We start from the raw sequence: 16,659 nt of genomic DNA, 5'->3' as shown, positions 1-16,659 counted from the left end.
TCAATTACATGCAGATTCTTTATTGTCTGAGCCACCAGGGAAGCCAGCCTTAAGAAACCACTTATTTATTCTCAGTCTCTATGGATTTGCATATTCTGGCTGTTTCATGTAGATGGAATCCCACAATAGAAGATTTTTTGTGATTGGCTTCTTGGCATGATGTTTTCAAGGTTAATCCAAATGTACCAGTGTTTCATTCCTTTTTACTGCCAAGGAATAGCCCATTTTATATACACGGATCATTTGATTATTTTCTCTCAAGTGGTATTTCCTTTTGGTAGTACATACAGAATATACTGTTCTTTCAGCACATTCCTTGTGTTACTTCATGAATAGAAGTGGGATACTTGGACATTCTTAATGTTTATCAGATTTCCCTATTTAAATGTAACTTCCTTGACATTTCAAATCTCAATTTTTTTGTTTTTAAACTTGAATAGTCACTTTTTCCAACATTAGTAGAGAAGAATGAATTATTAATGCCAAGCTAGTTCTTGGTCATTTTGCCTCCAGGGTTATGTTATGTTCAGTGGAGGAACATGGATTTTTGTTTGGGTTACAGAAGTTCGTGAGTTAATTTCATGTAATCATTCTGTTATATTGTCCTCTCATTGTGGATATAGGCATAGTGGATGGAGCAGTTCCTTCTACAGAAACACGACTGCCTAGTTCAACCCGCCCACATTGGTTAGAACCTACTATTTATTCCTCTGAAGAAGATGGCCTCAGTCGAGCTTCTTCAGATGGTGTTGGAGGAGACACTTTGAATATGCTGTCTGTTGCAGTTAAAATACTGTCGGATAAATCAGAGTCCAATACAAAGGTGTGTATTTTATACTTGTATACCATTAAATACTTGTTCCTGATTTGATTCATTTCAGTTCAGTTGCTCAGTCGTGTCCGACTCTTTGAGACCCCATGGACTACAGCATGCCAGGCTTCCCTGTCCATCACCAGTTTCCAAAGCTTGCTCAAACTCATGTCCATCAAGTCAGTGATGCCATCCAACCATCTCATCTTCTGTCGTCCCCTTCTCCTGCCCTCAATCTTTCCCAGCATCAGGGTCTTTTCCAATGAGTCAGTTCTTTGCATCAGGTGGTCAGAATATTGGAGCCTCAGCTTTAGGACTGATTTCTTTTAGGATTGACTGGTTTAATCTCCTTGCAGTCCAAGGGACTCTGAAGAGTCTTCTCTAACACCTCAGTTCAAAAGCATCAATTCTTCAGCTCTTAGCTGATTCAATTACTAGCTAATAAAAATGATTGCATAAATACAAGATATTTGTTTTCTTAGAAAAACTTTTCAAGTTTTGAACTAGAAGGTCATGTAGGTGATAAACATACCTTTTTGTGTTGTTTTGTGTAGGAGTTTCTCATTGCTGTAGGGCTAAAAGGAGCCACTCTCCAGCATAGAATGCTTCCTTCTGGGCTTAGCTGGCATGAACAGGTAAGAGAGCTGGGATGTATGTGTTGATTTATTTTTTACTCTGTTAGTATTTACTGCACATACTGAAGATTTCACAAATTATAAATGTTCAGTGCTCATTGAATTTTCATGAAGTAAATACTCCTGTATAAACATTGCCTCTTATATTAGAAAATAGGACATTATCACCACCCCAGAATGTAATTGGTTTTTTACCTTAATGTTTGGTTCTTAAACATCTCAAAGACAGAGTTATCTTCTGTCATTAAAGGGAAGGGACCCATACAGTGCCTGTCATAGAGGAAAATAAATGATGTGTTGACTTGCACTTATAACTGTGTATTCTTTTTCTTTTTTTTAATAACCATATATTCAAGTACCATAGTTTCAGAATTATTCCCTAGGCCAATAGCATACGTTGAGGCATTTATAAGGATTTATGTAATAAATTTCCAATGTATTAACTGTATTTGGTTAATTATATTTTTTCAGAGGAAACTTTGGGTAAAGTTCACTCTTCTTTACGTGAGAATAAAAACTGTACTCTGTATAATTATTGTTCATTTTTCTTAGAAAGAGAAACCTTTTCTTTGCTCTTGGAAAATAAGTTGTTTTAAACTTAAATGCTTTCAGAAACATCCTGAAACATAAAGTGTATATAGAGTAGGGGTAGAGAGATGGTTAGTCTGCTGGCTGTCGGTAAGAGAGAGATTCAGCCAAACCTTTTTATTTAGATGGAAATACAGGAGGGTAAATGGTGGTGAGAGGACTAGTTTTCAGACTGAGCTGGGTATAAATAAAAGGGAAAGGAACTTCTCCCAACAATGGGTTTATAGAAAACCAGAAGGAGAGTTTTAAACAGACTTTAGGAAAATTTGTTTTTGTTTTGTTTTCAAAAAAAATTATTCCAAGCAAAATCATGTTGATGGTAGATTATACATGCTTTTGTTAGTTTCATAGGAGATGATTTTTCCGAGATCATTGTAGCAGTGTGATTGTTAGATCGTCTCTTCATTTCAAATCCTAGTTTGGAAAATACTTTTGAAGTAAATTCCTTCAAATGATGATTTTTTTTAACATTATGATTTTTCACTAAATGATTAATTTTTTTTATAAGCTATTTTATTTCATGTTGATATTAAGGATATCATATCAAAACTCTTTTTTTCTTCTAAAGCAGGGCCTTTTATATTTTTGTGATTATAGATTTTATACTTCTTGAATATTGCTGATGAACCTGTTCTGGGATACAACCCTCCAACTTCATTTACAACCTTTCATGTCCATCTTTGGAGCTGTGCACTTGATTACAGGTGAGTTCGTAAGTGGAGCAAAGTAAAGTTTTAAACTCTAAGACATGTACTAAGTTTTGAAAAAAACATTCAGTAGAGTTAAGCCTCAAAATGCTCTTTAAAGGAGGTCTCTTTTGTTGTGACAGACTAATGTTCTCTTGTTTCCATGTCGTATTAGGCCTCTTTATTTGCCAATCCGATCTCTTCTTACTGTTGAAACATTCAGCGTTTCAAGTAGTGTCGCCTTGGATAAATCATCATCTACTCTCAGGTACCATGTAAACCTCACTGTCTACTGAAGGCAGCTGTTCAAAACATACTAGTAGAGATTTGAACCCTTTAATTAAAGTCTCAATTGTTTGTTAAAAGCAACATTCTTTTACTATTAGTCATGTTCCTTTATCTAAGTTTTCCATTTTTCTTTCTCAGGTGATTTGTCCCATCTCTTCAGTTTGTTACTGTATTTCATTTTTTAGGGCGAAAATTAACTCTTGAGATTGTTAGTTTACTTTTTAAAACATTTATATATGAACTTCCTATAATACTTGATGCACTTTATTTTCCTAATTTAAACTTTGTGATTTGGGCATCTATTAAAACTACTAAAAATTTAGAATTAATTTGAGCAGATGTTTAATCTCAGTCACACCATTTAAATATTTGTTAGTCATAACCAGTGAGTTTTAAAGAAGAATGTTCGATGACATTTGTGAGTTAGAACCTTCGCATGACTGATAGCATTTCTATGAGACAGAGTGGCACAGCTCAGTGATCATGCGGCAGATATCCAGGTTAGTCTTTCAGGTCTTGATTTTGTCTTTTTTTTCCCCCAGAATAATTTTGGATGAAGCTGCTTTACACCTGTCTGACAAGTGTAATACTGTTACTATAAATTTGAATAGAGGTAAGAGTTAAAAAAAAAACAGTATCTAGGATAGATAAATGCACTTTTTTTTTTTTTGTATCTCAATATTTTTAAAATATTTTAACTCTGAAATAATGCCATGAAATTAAAAGACACTTACTCCTTGGAAGAGAAGTTATGGCCAACCTAGATAGCATAGTAAAAAGCAGGGACATTACTTTGCCAACAAAGGTCCATCTAGTCAAGGCTATGGTTTTCCCAGTAGTTATGTATGGATGTGAGAGTTGGACTATAAAGAAAGCTGAGTGCCAAAAAAAAATGATGCTTTTGAACTGTGGTGTTGGAGAAGACTCTTGAGAGTCCCTTGGACTCCAGGGAGATCCAACTAGTCCATCCTAAAGGAAATCAGTCCTAAATGTTCATTGGAAGGACTGATGCTGAAGCTGAAACTCCAGTACTTTGGCCACCCGATGCAAAGAACTGACTCATTTGAAAAGACCCTGATGCTGGGAAAGATTGAAGGTGGGAGGAGAAGGGGACGATAGGACGAGATGGTTGGATGGCATCACTGACTCAGTGGACATGAGTTTGAGTAAACTCCGGGAGTTGGTGATGGACAGGGAGGCCTGGAGTGCTGCAGTCCATGGGGTCGCAAAGAGTCGGACACGACTGAGTGACTGAACTGAAGGGTCTTATCAGTTTGAATGTTGTAATACCAGTTTGTAATATCAATAACATTGATGAAATGCATCAAATTATATATACTTAATTAATATAAGGCAAATTTTGTTTCTAACTAAAAATAAAGAGAACTGTAGGATTTTTGTAGGTTGAAGCTATATTTCCATTATAAGTATTTGTAGTACTGCCTGCCACGAATTTTAAAGAAATGCTAGTTTTATTAGGTGTTTGTTGGATAAGCATTTTTTAAAAGTTATACTCAGATATTTTATTAATTAAAAATTTTTAGATTATGTTCGTGTGATGGATATGGGACTTTTGGAATTAACCATAACTGCAGTGAAGTCTGATTCCAATGGAGAGCAAGTAAGTTATTAAAATAAATGGATATTTTTACTTGAGTATTTTTATTTTATAGAAGAGGCTAAAAATATACTGAACTTTTTCCCACTTGCCTAATTTGGTCAGAAATAGATAAAATATTTTAAAATTAAGATTGAGTTATTGTAAACACATATTTCCTGTAGCAAAACAAATTATAATGTTTTATTTAATGTAAACCTATGCAAAAATGTTTTTTTTGTTGTTGTTTTGGTAAACGTTCTTATCCTTTTTTCCCTCTGTCCTGTCCAGACTGAACCACACTTTGAATTGCACTGTTCTAGTGACGTTGTCCATATTAGAACGTGCTCAGACTCTTGTGCTGCACTAATGAATCTAATTCAATACATTGCAAGCTATGGGGACTTACATGCCACTAACAAGGCGGACGTGAAACCAGGAGCTCCTCAAAGAAAGGTGAAGGTACAGCCACCAACCTTATTCTTTAGAAGTCACTCACCCCCGCTGCATTCCATCCAGATGAGTGGCATGGGGACATTAACGAGGTGGTCTTGGCAGTTGTAGGGTGAAAAGGAAACTGAAAAATCATCTGTCTGTTCCTTAGTTTCAAGGTGATGGGGCCTAGAAAGGTGATTCCATGGGCCTTTTGGGAAAACAGTTCTGCTGTTTGATGCTCTTGATTTCAGAACATTCATCTTCTCAACCAGCATATGTTTTCCCAGACTTAAGTTATTTTTGTGTGTCCTCAGGGAAGACAGAAAACATTTCTCATCACGTGAGAGCCTGTTATATGCAAGTTGTATGTAAAAATGCTATGAGAAGGTAGATGGCAGGAATTAGTATTATTACCAGAAGACTCATTTATATGATATTATCTTTCATATTTGAAAGGATCCAATTTTGAGTATAGTTTCTCAATGTGATTTCCTCTTACCCAGCACAGTCAACAGGTTAAAGGTTATTATCTCTATTTTGTAGTTGAATAAGTTAAGACCCAGAGAATTTAGGGAATTTGCCCTAATTAAGAGCGGATATGGCCACAATATGCAGATATTTCGATTCCCAGTTCAGTGCTTTCCTGTGCCCCCAGCTGTCACTTCTCTGCCCTCTTATGTCCAGATCGAACAGTGTCCAGTTTGTTTAGCATTTTCTGTTTTTCAGTGTTTTCATCTACATGGCCTCTTCTGTGAACAGAAGCCTTCTTCTCAACCTCCTTAGGTCAATAGATCTCCACTAACAATCTGACAGGCCTCGCGTTATCTTTCGTTCAGGCTGATCTTACTCCTCATTTAGGTTACACTTCTGTTTTTGTTTCCTTGTTCCTGCTATTGTCTCGTTGATAATAAAGTGATTTATGACATACTCTCTCTACTGGTTCTTCTCTTTTTAAAAACAATTTCCAGTTTTTTCGTTGTTGTTCAGTTGCTTATTTATGTCCGACTCTTTGCAGCCTTATGAACTATAGCATGCCAGGCTTCCCTTCACTATCTCCTGGAGTTTGCTCAAACTCATGTCCGTTGATTCGGTGATGCCATCCAACCATCTCATCCTCTGTCATCCCTTTCTCCTCCTGCCTTCAATCTTTCCCAGCATCAGGATCTTTTCCAATGAGTCAGTTCTTCGCTTCAGGTGGCCAGAGTATTGGAGCTTCAGCTTCAGCATCAGTCCTTCCAGTGAATATTCAGGGTTGATTCCCTTGAAAATTGACTGGTTTGATATCTTTGCTGTCCAAGGGATTCTCAAGAGTTCTCCAGCCCCACAGTTCAAAAGCATCGATTCTGTGATGCTCACCTTTCTTTATGGTTCAGCTGTCACACCCACACATCACTACTAGAAAAACCATAGGTTTGACTCTATGGACCTTTGTCAGCAAAATTACGTCTCTTGTTTTTTAATATGCTGTCTAGGTTTGTCATAGCTTTTCTTCCAAGGAGCAAGCATCTTTTAATTTCATGGCTGCAGTCATTATCTGCAGTGATTCTGGAACCCAAGAAAATAAAGTCTGTCACTGTTTCCAGTGTTTCTCCACCTATTTGCCATGAAGTGATGGGACTGGATGCCCTGATCTTCATATTTTGAATGTTGAGTTTTAAGCCAGCTTTTTCACTCTTCTTTTTCACCTTCATCAAGTTGTCTTTAGTTCCTCTTTGCTTTCTGCCATAAGGGTGGTATCATCTGCATTACTGAGGTTTTTGATATTTCTCCCTGCAGTCTTGATTCCAGCTAGTGCTTCATCCAGCCCGGCATTTCACATGATGTACACTGTATAGAAGTTAATCTACAGTTTATTATAAATTATTTTAAATTATCCCTTCCAAATGGAATCTTTCCATTTTAGAGTCATGCTGACATTTTAAATGCATGATTTGGATTTGTTAAGCATTGGTGCTGGAATTGAACCCCATGAACCACCATGTAGTAGAACTCCCCTCTCATATATTCCCCCTACTGTCTTCAGATATACGTTTGTTCCAAGAAGTGAGACTTGGCCCTGCAGTGGCTTTGCCTCAAAGGTGAAGGTGATGGCAGCAGTCAGGTTTGAGCAGATCAGACTCTCCAGAGAGACCCCTTCTCCCCCAGCTTCAGTGCAGTGTTTTTCACCTTTCTTCTCTTCTAATCTATTACCTCTTCAAGATTCAGTTAAACTGTGCTGGCATTGAGATGATAACACACTTATTTCTATTTGCCGGCAGTCGTTGGGGTGAAAACGATGATACTAAAGACTTAAAAATGTAACACCTGCTGAGTAGAATATAGAAAAATGAGTATGTCCCTGTTTCTGATGTTTGTATAAAATGTGGTCTGTTTCCAGGACGAAGTAAGTGTCAAGTAGTGTGCTGTTTAGAGCATTTCCAATTGTTTCTAATTAGGGTTTTTGGCTGTAGGTAGATTCTGTTGGTCGGTCATCCTCACGTGGTCCAGTACTTCCTGAAGCAGATCAGCAGATACTACGAGATTTGATGAGTGATGCAATGGAGGAGATTGACATGCAAGAATCAGCTTCATCTGTAAAACCACAGTCTAATGGTGAGACAGACCCAGGACTTTTTCCCTGAGAGCTGCGATGTTGTAGTTGAGGCTGACATTGTTTGCATTCTTACAGATTCCTCAATAAGTAACTAAAAAGACAAGTCTGAGTTTTCGTGGGTATTTATTAGTCAGTCAGTTTGTGTTTATTGAGTGTCTAGAAAATACTGGCTAGAGGCTTTCCTGGTGGCTTAGCAGTAAAGACTCTGCCTACCAGTGCAGGAGATGTGGGTTTGTTGCCTGGGTGGGGAAGATCCCCTGGAGGAGGAAATGGCAACTCACGGCCAGTATTCTTGCCTGGGAAGTCCCATGGACAGAGGAGCCTGGTGGGCTACAGTCCATGGGGTCTCAAGAGTCGGACACGACTGAGCAACTAAACAACAACGACAGATTTTTATAGGGGAGACAGATAAATTGCAAGATAAAGCTTATGTTTTCTGGTAGCTTATAGTTTAGTAAAACAAACTGGCGCTAAACCAGACTGATGCTAGTACTTAGAATGATTGAGAAATGATAGAAGAAAACACTTCAGAAGGGAGTGTATACTCTAATCAGTTTGGAAAAAATTTGGAATCCTCTCTTTAGACTGGTGAAAGTGAGATGAGTTGGCTTTTAAAAAGTAGATAGGACTTAGGTGTGTAGCAGGAGAGAGAAGATAATTTTGGCAAGATTGTTAATGCCAACAGAATCACAGATAGGCATGTGTGAACCTTAATGATTTAGTAACTCAGGCTATTAATACTATAGCAAAAGTCCCCTTCTTATAGGAAAGAATTAGATAATAACATTAGATAATTGGGAGGTGCCAGACGGAGAACTCTGAAATCCAAGTGGAAGTGTCTAAATATTTTTGAAGCATTTATATAGAAAACATTTTTTTCTAATTAGATGAACATTCTTATTTCTACATGTTGTGAAGTCTTAATTTTTAAAAATTGTTTCATAATGTGATAAAAGTCTCTCATTCAATGTTGCTTTCATTCTAATTTAGAATAAATCAGAGCTAAGGAAGCAAATGGGAATTTTTAGCTCCCTAAGTACTAGGCATTATTTGTAATAAATGTTTGCAGCTAACCTACTTATGCTGGAAAGAATATTTAATGAATATTTATTGAGCAGCTTCATTACCCAAGATTCTATACTGGGTGCTGGGCACTTACAAGAGTGAATGGGTTCAATATGCTGCCACAGAAGAATTTACAGTCTAGTTTGTGAGCCTTGTGAGGCTAAGATGTTACCATATTCATCTTAGTATCTTTAGTCCATGTCACAGGATTTGGTTTGAATGAATGAATGGAGAAAGAATTAATGAGTCTAATATGTGATATAAATGTATAAAAGTAAGTGTTCACATACAGATTTATTTTTTTAATTGTATTTTTTGGCTGCACCTCTGCAGCATGTGGGATCCTAGTTCCCCAACCTGTGCCCCTGCAGTGGAAACAGTCTTAACCACTGGACCACCAGGAAATTTCCTACTTGCAACTTTTTGTCTTTATATTGAGACAGCTAATCTGTGTCCTGTTTGTATATTCAGTGCCCCAAGGAGTCTTTTTATTGCTCAGAATCATTCCCTGGCTGAAGACATGCTCAGAAACTGTTCCAACCCCCCCACCCCCCGGACTCTAGGTAGAGGTTTCCCATAGTTGTAGGTGAGGCCTTACCAGGTGCAACTATTTCCCTTCCCCTCGCTATATTGTCCAAGGAGTTTCTTCCAGAACGTCACTTACAGGACATAATTCAGTACAAAATTCTGGCCAAAGTAGAACTGCAGTCAACACTACCTGCTGCCGAATTCCTGAACTTCTCTGACACCTAATAACTTTGAGGAGACGTCTGTAACTTTGAGTCCATCGTTGCTGTTTTCTTAGGAAACCAAACTTATTATTAGTCTTTTTATTAGTAGTCAGAAGATTATTGTAAGAAATAAATGAGATACTGTGGGTGAGAGCTCTAACATAATGCATAACTGACACATGACTAAAGTGTTTAATAAATGTTGTTGTTATTGATGTTCCAAAATGTGCTGAAATTGACTGTTGTAATCTTTTCCCCTAGGTGTTTCTGATGAAAAATCTCAAGTTCAGGAACCATGTTGTTCAGACCTCTTCCTGTTTCCTGATGAGAGTGGAAACGTGTCCCAGGAGCCTGGTCCCACTTACACCTCATTCACCCACCACTTGATTAGTGATGCAGTGACAGGCGTGCCCACGGAAAATGACGACTTTTGCATTCTTTTTGCACCAAGAGCAACCATTCAGGTAGCAAATTGATAACAAAATTAAAGTCTTGAAATAATGTTGCAAATAGAATTGACCAAAGGACACCTGAAAAAGATTCTTTAGATTTTGTTAACTTCACAATTCAGAATTACTTCCTTTTGTAATTTACTATTGATGCTTTGTAAATGTTTGTTATACTTTACCCTGTTTATGACACATCTGTGAGGGGCTCAGAAGAATGCTATTTGTAAAATCTCCTACAGATACTTCCTCCTGCTGCAGAGGAAGTATGTAGTTTGTACCCTGAAGTACCTCTTCAGGGTAATGAAATTAAATAGCAGAAAAGAGTTCTATACAGAGGTGTTAAAACAAGAATTGGGAAACATAAGATGGGGTTTGTGTGAAGGCTGATGGTTGACTAATACATGTAATTTCCACTTTATTGTCATGCTCACGTTGAAAAAGCATGGTCTGGATTTAATGAATCCACAGTTCACTAAACAAAATGGTTAAGCATTGAATCTATATATTTTTATTATCAAACAAGTAGTAAAAGCCAAATTGTAGACTATAAAAAATTCCTAGGAATGATTCACATAGAAGAGAGAATTCATTTTGTAGTGAATGAAGCAGAGTGTATTATGTGACAATTATTGTCAGTATTTATTGTCCACTTTATATAAGGAAATTATTCAAAAGAATGCAGAATCAAGAAGTTCCCTTGAGATGTGAATGGTACTCAATGGTTTCTACTTAGATAAGAGAGTATATGTTAACTGTTCCTTTGTCTTAGGAGAAGGAAGAAGAACCAGTTGTAAAAATAATGGTTGATGATGCAATTGTGATAAGAGAGAATTATTTTAGTCTGCCTGTTAAGAAGACAGATACAAGCAAAGCCCCGTTACACTTTCCCGTTCCTGTTGTTCGGTACCTGGTTAAAGAAGTCTCTCTTGTTTGGCATCTTTATGGAGGAAAAGATTTTGGAACAGCCCCTCCTACTTCTCCAGCTAAAAGTTATATGTAAGTTAATTTCTACATATGTCTATTTGGCAGGCCAATATATTCTTTTCATTAAAAATACATAGGATTTACTCTTTTAAGAATTATTAATAAGCATGACCCAGACCCTGTCTGTGTTCAAAAGGGAGAAACTGTCACATGAGCAAATGAGGGCAATGAAGTGAAGGGTGTGTCAGGAGTTAGGGACCTCGTGTGCTCCCGGTTTTCCAGCGTCAAGCACCCGGCAGGGTACCAGGCACAGAGTCGATGCCTCTGAAGTACCTGTTAAGTGAGTGCATTATCCTTTAGTTCTGAAAGAGAGCTAGAGAGAGAGGCTAGGTAGAGACTGGGGGCAAGCGTTCTCATTGGGGTGGGGAGGGTCAGAAAAAGCTTCATGTAGCGGGAACCTTGGACACAACATCGTGAGGACTTTTTCTATTTAAAAGTGCTTTTTTAAAAATTTGACACATTACTGTAACTCTTTTCTGTATTAATTGGAATTTCTCGGACTTGTCTTCTGATTCTCAGGGGTTTCTGAAGTAATAGGAATTTATATGGAGGTCTCATTTCTAAGTCTGTCTTGTGATATGCACACCAACATCATAGTTCGGTTTTTCTGTAGTTTTAAATATTTAGCAAGTATATGATTGCTGTGAGGACAGTAATAAAGTTTATGCTCTCAGTGCCTCCAGGGTATAGAAGGTGTAGTTTTAATGTATAGCAGTACAGTTTGTGGCAGTGTTCTGATAGGTCTGGGATCTTGTTTTCTCTCTTCATCTTGTTTTTCCTGATGTCGTTCGTTGCCTTCCTTAGACTATTCCTTTAATAAAAGGTTTTATTTTTTCATTTATAGTAGTCCCCATAGCTCACCTTCTCACACACCTACAAGACATGGACATAATATGGTCTGTGGGGGAAAAGGAAGAAACCATGACTTTTTAATGGAAATACAGTTAAGCAAGGTAAGATGGCATTTTAAAAGGAAAAATCCACTGAAGTAGGAGCATTAGTGAGGGTTCTTTGGTCCTATCCTGCCCCCTCCCCTGTGTGGTCTTGGGGCCTAAGTGGAAAAGTGCAGGGATCTTGTGTAAATCTTAACTCTTTCTCTTTTTCAGATATTCTGAAAAGATTTAGAGTTTTTGTTTTTCCAAGCTACTCTGGTAAACTTTCACTACTTTCCAAGCAGTGTCTCTCAGAGTTGAACAAGCACCAGAATCCCCTTGAGGACTTAGCAAAACACAAGTTGCTGGGTCCAGAGTTTCTAGTTCAGTAGGGCTGCAGTAGGGCCCGTGAATTTGCATTTTTAATAAGTTCTCAGGTGATTCTGATACTACTTTACCCAGGACCACACGCTTGGGGAACCACCGCCGTGGAGTATCTCTGGGGAAGCCTGCCGTGGAATAAGCACACAGGTCAGGTCCTGTGTGAACATCTAGAGACCAGTAGGGCCAGGCTGCCAGGGACCTTGATGCATTTAATTCTGTCAGCTTGTCTGGGTTCTGACGGGTGTCGTATGTTAGGGTGCTTAGCATGGTCGTGGTGACAGCTCCATATGCTTCATTGCATCCTTGCCTCCTTTGGAACTTGAACCTTGCCTCCAAGCAGTTTCAGAGGGAAACAAGATAAAAATTTTATGACTTAATCCTATTGAAGGTTTTGCTTGAAAAGGATGGGGATTTAACCAAGGTCAGATAAGAAATATCAGTCAGGCTTATCCTTGTATGGTCCAGTACACGTGGATTAATAGTAAATATGTGAACAAATGTAGGAGTGTTACACTGTTCTCTGAAAGCAGAATCAGAAGCTGAGAATTTAATGAAAATGTGTGATATTTTACATCTGAAAGAGAAAATCTGTTTTAAATAGAGTGTAGAGGTGGTTCTGTATTCTTTCCGTCTGTGAAGGTGAAGTTTCAGCATGAGGTCTACCCGCCCTGCAAACCAGAATGCGCGTCTAGCCTCGTGGAGCACCCGGTGTCCCGGCAGGTGTTCATCGTGCAGGATCTGGAGATTCGGGATCGTCTGGCAACGTCACAAATGAATAAATTTTTGTACCTGTATTGCAGTAAAGAAATGCCTCGGAAAGCTCATTCCAACATGGTAAGATTTAAAACTTCATATGTTTTGGTGTTATATTTGTTTAGAAAAAGTATTTCTATTATATCTAAAATATATATAAATTATACCTATTATAACTGCAGAAGATTTAGATTGGGGAAAATTATGAGATTTTCATTTTAATATTAAAATCCCTTTTAAATATGCTGCTTAAAGTTTTATATTTAAACAATTATTTTGGGACTTCCCTGGTGGTCTAGTGGTTAAGATTTTGCCTTCCAACGCAGGGGGTGTGGGTTTGATCCCTGGTCATAGAGCTAAGACCCCACATGCCTCACAGCTAAAAGACCAAAACACGATTCGGAGACTCTGTTGTAACAAATTACCAGAGGAAAACCAGAAGTCCGTTGTGATCTACACAGAACACTCACACCAGGAGTTTCCATGTGGTCTCTTGGACTCTGCACTCTGCACTCTGATTGCCAAGGGCAAGACCCCACAAGCCACACAGCGTGGTCACACACACACACACACACACACACACACATGATATTGACACAGAATTGTTAGCAGTGTTCCAGATTTCTAACTTTTACAATTTTAGTAGCATAGAAATGCTCAGCCCAGGACTTTCAGAAGAAAACATTATAGAGGTTACCTTTGGAGTATGGGCCTATGGATTTAGATTCAGGGGCTTAGCAAACTCCTTTGAGACTGCAAGTATGACATTATCATTTGCTTTTTTTCCCTCTAAAGAGAATCCATATCTTTCATCAGATTCTTGAAAGAGTATGTGACCAAAAAAAGTTAGATTCTAAGGAAAGAGGGTAAACTGACTTTCTATTCTAATATAGGGACTAGATATAGGATTTTTTTTCTCTCTCTCTCTCTCTTTTTTTTTTAATGAAAACAAGGCCATAATGTCATTGGGGAAAAATGTGTTTCTCTTTCTCATCTTGCAGTTGACAATTAAAGCATTACACGTGCGCCCAGAGTCTGGCAGGTCCCCACAGGAGTGCTGCCTAAGAGTGTCACTAATGCCACTTCGCCTCAATATTGACCAGGTTTGTATTGCAAACATAATGCATGGAGATATGATTAAATAGATATCCCGTGTTCAGAGTGAGAAATTTAATTTAGTAGAATTATAATTTTGTTTATAATTTAAAGTGTATGGAGGTTACATAATTAAAACAGACTTCCACTGGTAAAGGACAGGACAGATTCACTAGGTGTTGAAATCTGAACTGTGAGTAAACGTTGTTAGATGTTATCCTCCAGTCTCCTACTTGCTCTCTATATGACAGAGCACTTAATAGCTGCCTCTTATGTTCTCTGATCTTTACACACGTGCTCCTGATGCAGATATACAGGTGTTTTCAGGAGATGACAGGACTCCTTAATATGTATTATTGGAAGGTATAGGGGACTGTAATCACAGCACCTGTAAAGGAATTCCTGGGCAAAATGACAAATTAGTAGATTGTCGCTTAAACAGGTCACAAATGAAACAGATTTATGGAGATAAAGAAATTCATTTTCCTGTATTCTAGCAAGCACCCCATCAGACAGTTCTGGGTTTTGCATTCACCCAGAGAGCAGTCTAGAGCACAGTTGGTGCTCCTCTACCAGCTCTGTTCAAGGCCTCTGAAGATGGGATGCTTTGCAGTGTAGTGGTGAAAGCATGGGTTTGCGGTCAGACCTGGGCTCACATCTCAGTTCTCTTTTACTAATTGTGTGGCTTTGGGTAAGTAACTAACTCTCTAAGCCTCAATTTCTTCACTGATAAAATGGAAAACATAGTACATGTAACATCATTTTTTAAAGCATGGGGATTAAATGAGACTAGTGTCTATAAAACACTTAGCTTGGTGCCTGGCACGCAGTGTTAAAGATCATAAGTGTTAACTGTTCCCATCATTAACTGAAGCATATAACAACTATAGAAAATGAATGGAGTTTTTATAATGATCTGCTTTTGAAATAACAAAGCCTTGCTGTTGTATCATATATATTGATGTGAGCTCAGGTTTGGAAGCAGCGTATATGTTGGGTAGTATTATTTGTTTGCTTAATAATATTGATTAAATAATGTTGATTCACTGTTTAAATAAGTAGCAGATATATCAGGAATAATCTTAAATGATGTTTATATTGTAAACAAACTACAGGCCTAGCTCACAGAAAATGTATTGTGAAGCACAGACATGCAGCACAACTTTACTATGTGTGGCTTCTGAGTTGGGTCAGGCTTGCCAGTGTGTGCTTAGACTTACGTTTTCTCATTATGATAAGAATCTTTTCAAGTCTGTGTTTTAGTTTAATTTATCCATATTGGCCTAGTAGGAATATGATGAAGTATTTATGGGAAATTCAGTCTGTGAAAAATCACCAGTGTGAGCAAGAATTTGAGCAAGATTTATCTTTGTGGCATGACTTTACCAGACTTAACAAGACCAATTTTCTCTAATAAGCCTTTTCTTTAATACTGAATGTTAATTTCTTCTGTAGAACTATAAAACAGTATGATTTTAAAATGGAGAAACATTAATCTTAGCAAGAAAAAAAAAATCAGGGAAATAAATGTTATGACTAAACTGAGGAGGAAAGGGAAATAATTTCCCAAGATGTGAAACCTGCAGAAACAAAGCCATGCTGCAAACGTATATGCCTTAGTGAGGAATATTACGATACAAAAGAGTCCTGTCTTCTAAGACTGACATACCATGCCAAACAGTCATTTGAATAGCAAGCCAAATTTGTATTTTTCTTTTAAAAACAAATTAGTTGATGATTGATAATGTTTTGAGTAATATGTTTTTTACCAAGCATATCTCTGACTTTATCTTAACTGGATCAGAGCAACATGTTGTTTGCTCATGTTTTTCAAAAGCTGCATTGCTGTTGACATTTGCTGCAGTTGCTTCCAAAGCTCAGGGTACCTGTAGGACAGGCAGGACACTGGGGTCACTAAGATGGAGTGATTTCCATGTAGGGAGGTAAGGAGATGATGGAGGTTGTGTAAGTAGGATGCTTGAGATCCAAAATCTGGAGGGGCCAGATTTCCTGACTTTCTTAGTCTGGTGATCATTTTAGTATTGAACTGCCTGGAAATCTGTGTAGGGAAGACATCAGTTCAGTTCAGTTGCTCAGTCATGTCCAACTCTTTGCGACCCCATGGACTACAGCCTGCCAGGCTTCCCTGTCCATCACCAACTCCTGGAGCTTGCTTAAACTCATGTCCATCAAGTTGGTGATGCCATCCAACCATCTCATCCTCTGTCATCTCCTTCTCCTCCTGCCTTCAATCTTTCCAAGCATCAGGGTCTTTTCCAATGAGTCATATTAATTCCAAATCATTTGCTGAGTGATTGTCCCAGGTCTGAACTAGGATGCTGGGAATACCTAGATGAAGAAACATCCCTTCCTCAGAGATCTCTGTGTAATGGAGAGACTGCCAAAAAAACAGAGGACTTTAACACCCTGTGATAAAGATAGGCATAAAGATAAGTCCTGCTGAAAGAGGACTTTTAGGCTGGGCTGGGAATTTGGAAGATGAGAGGTGATCAGGAAAGGCTTTCTGGAGGTAACACTCAAGCTGGTCTTAAGGAATGTAAAACTATGAATATTTGCAAAGGCATTGAGGGCCTAATTCAGGTTATGAGATGAGATGTGAGGCCATTGGGTAGGACAAGTGCCCAACTGAGGTTGGAAGTGGTGAACATGTAGCAGCACCAGTTTGCATGTTT

The 16,659-nt window shown here is 38.1% G+C and overlaps 1 protein-coding gene across 3 annotated transcripts in view; it reads left to right on the top strand.

The window, feature by feature from the left end:
• Nucleotides 1-16,659, top strand: part of ATG2B (autophagy related 2B) — a 78,758-nt gene that overhangs the window by 45,068 nt on the left and 17,031 nt on the right. For 2 of the 3 annotated variants that reach the window (XM_043921479.1, XM_043921481.1), the window contains 13 exons: nucleotides 624-823; nucleotides 1,366-1,446; nucleotides 2,632-2,738; nucleotides 2,896-2,988; nucleotides 3,551-3,621; nucleotides 4,553-4,629; nucleotides 4,897-5,067; nucleotides 7,491-7,632; nucleotides 9,691-9,893; nucleotides 10,648-10,874; nucleotides 11,707-11,815; nucleotides 12,758-12,952; nucleotides 13,873-13,974. In XM_043921479.1, the coding sequence (XP_043777414.1) occupies nucleotides 624-823; nucleotides 1,366-1,446; nucleotides 2,632-2,738; nucleotides 2,896-2,988; nucleotides 3,551-3,621; nucleotides 4,553-4,629; nucleotides 4,897-5,067; nucleotides 7,491-7,632; nucleotides 9,691-9,893; nucleotides 10,648-10,874; nucleotides 11,707-11,815; nucleotides 12,758-12,952; nucleotides 13,873-13,974 (1,778 nt within the window). The remainder of the gene's footprint in view (nucleotides 1-623; nucleotides 824-1,365; nucleotides 1,447-2,631; nucleotides 2,739-2,895; nucleotides 2,989-3,550; nucleotides 3,622-4,552; nucleotides 4,630-4,896; nucleotides 5,068-7,490; nucleotides 7,633-9,690; nucleotides 9,894-10,647; nucleotides 10,875-11,706; nucleotides 11,816-12,757; nucleotides 12,953-13,872; nucleotides 13,975-16,659) is intronic. The other variant, XM_043921480.1, reaches the window with a different exon arrangement.

Source organism: Cervus elaphus, chromosome 13 (assembly GCF_910594005.1).
Source record: "Cervus elaphus chromosome 13, mCerEla1.1, whole genome shotgun sequence".
Classification (NCBI taxonomy): Eukaryota; Metazoa; Chordata; class Mammalia; order Artiodactyla; family Cervidae; genus Cervus; species Cervus elaphus.
This window is presented reverse-complemented; position numbering and strand designations above follow the sequence as displayed.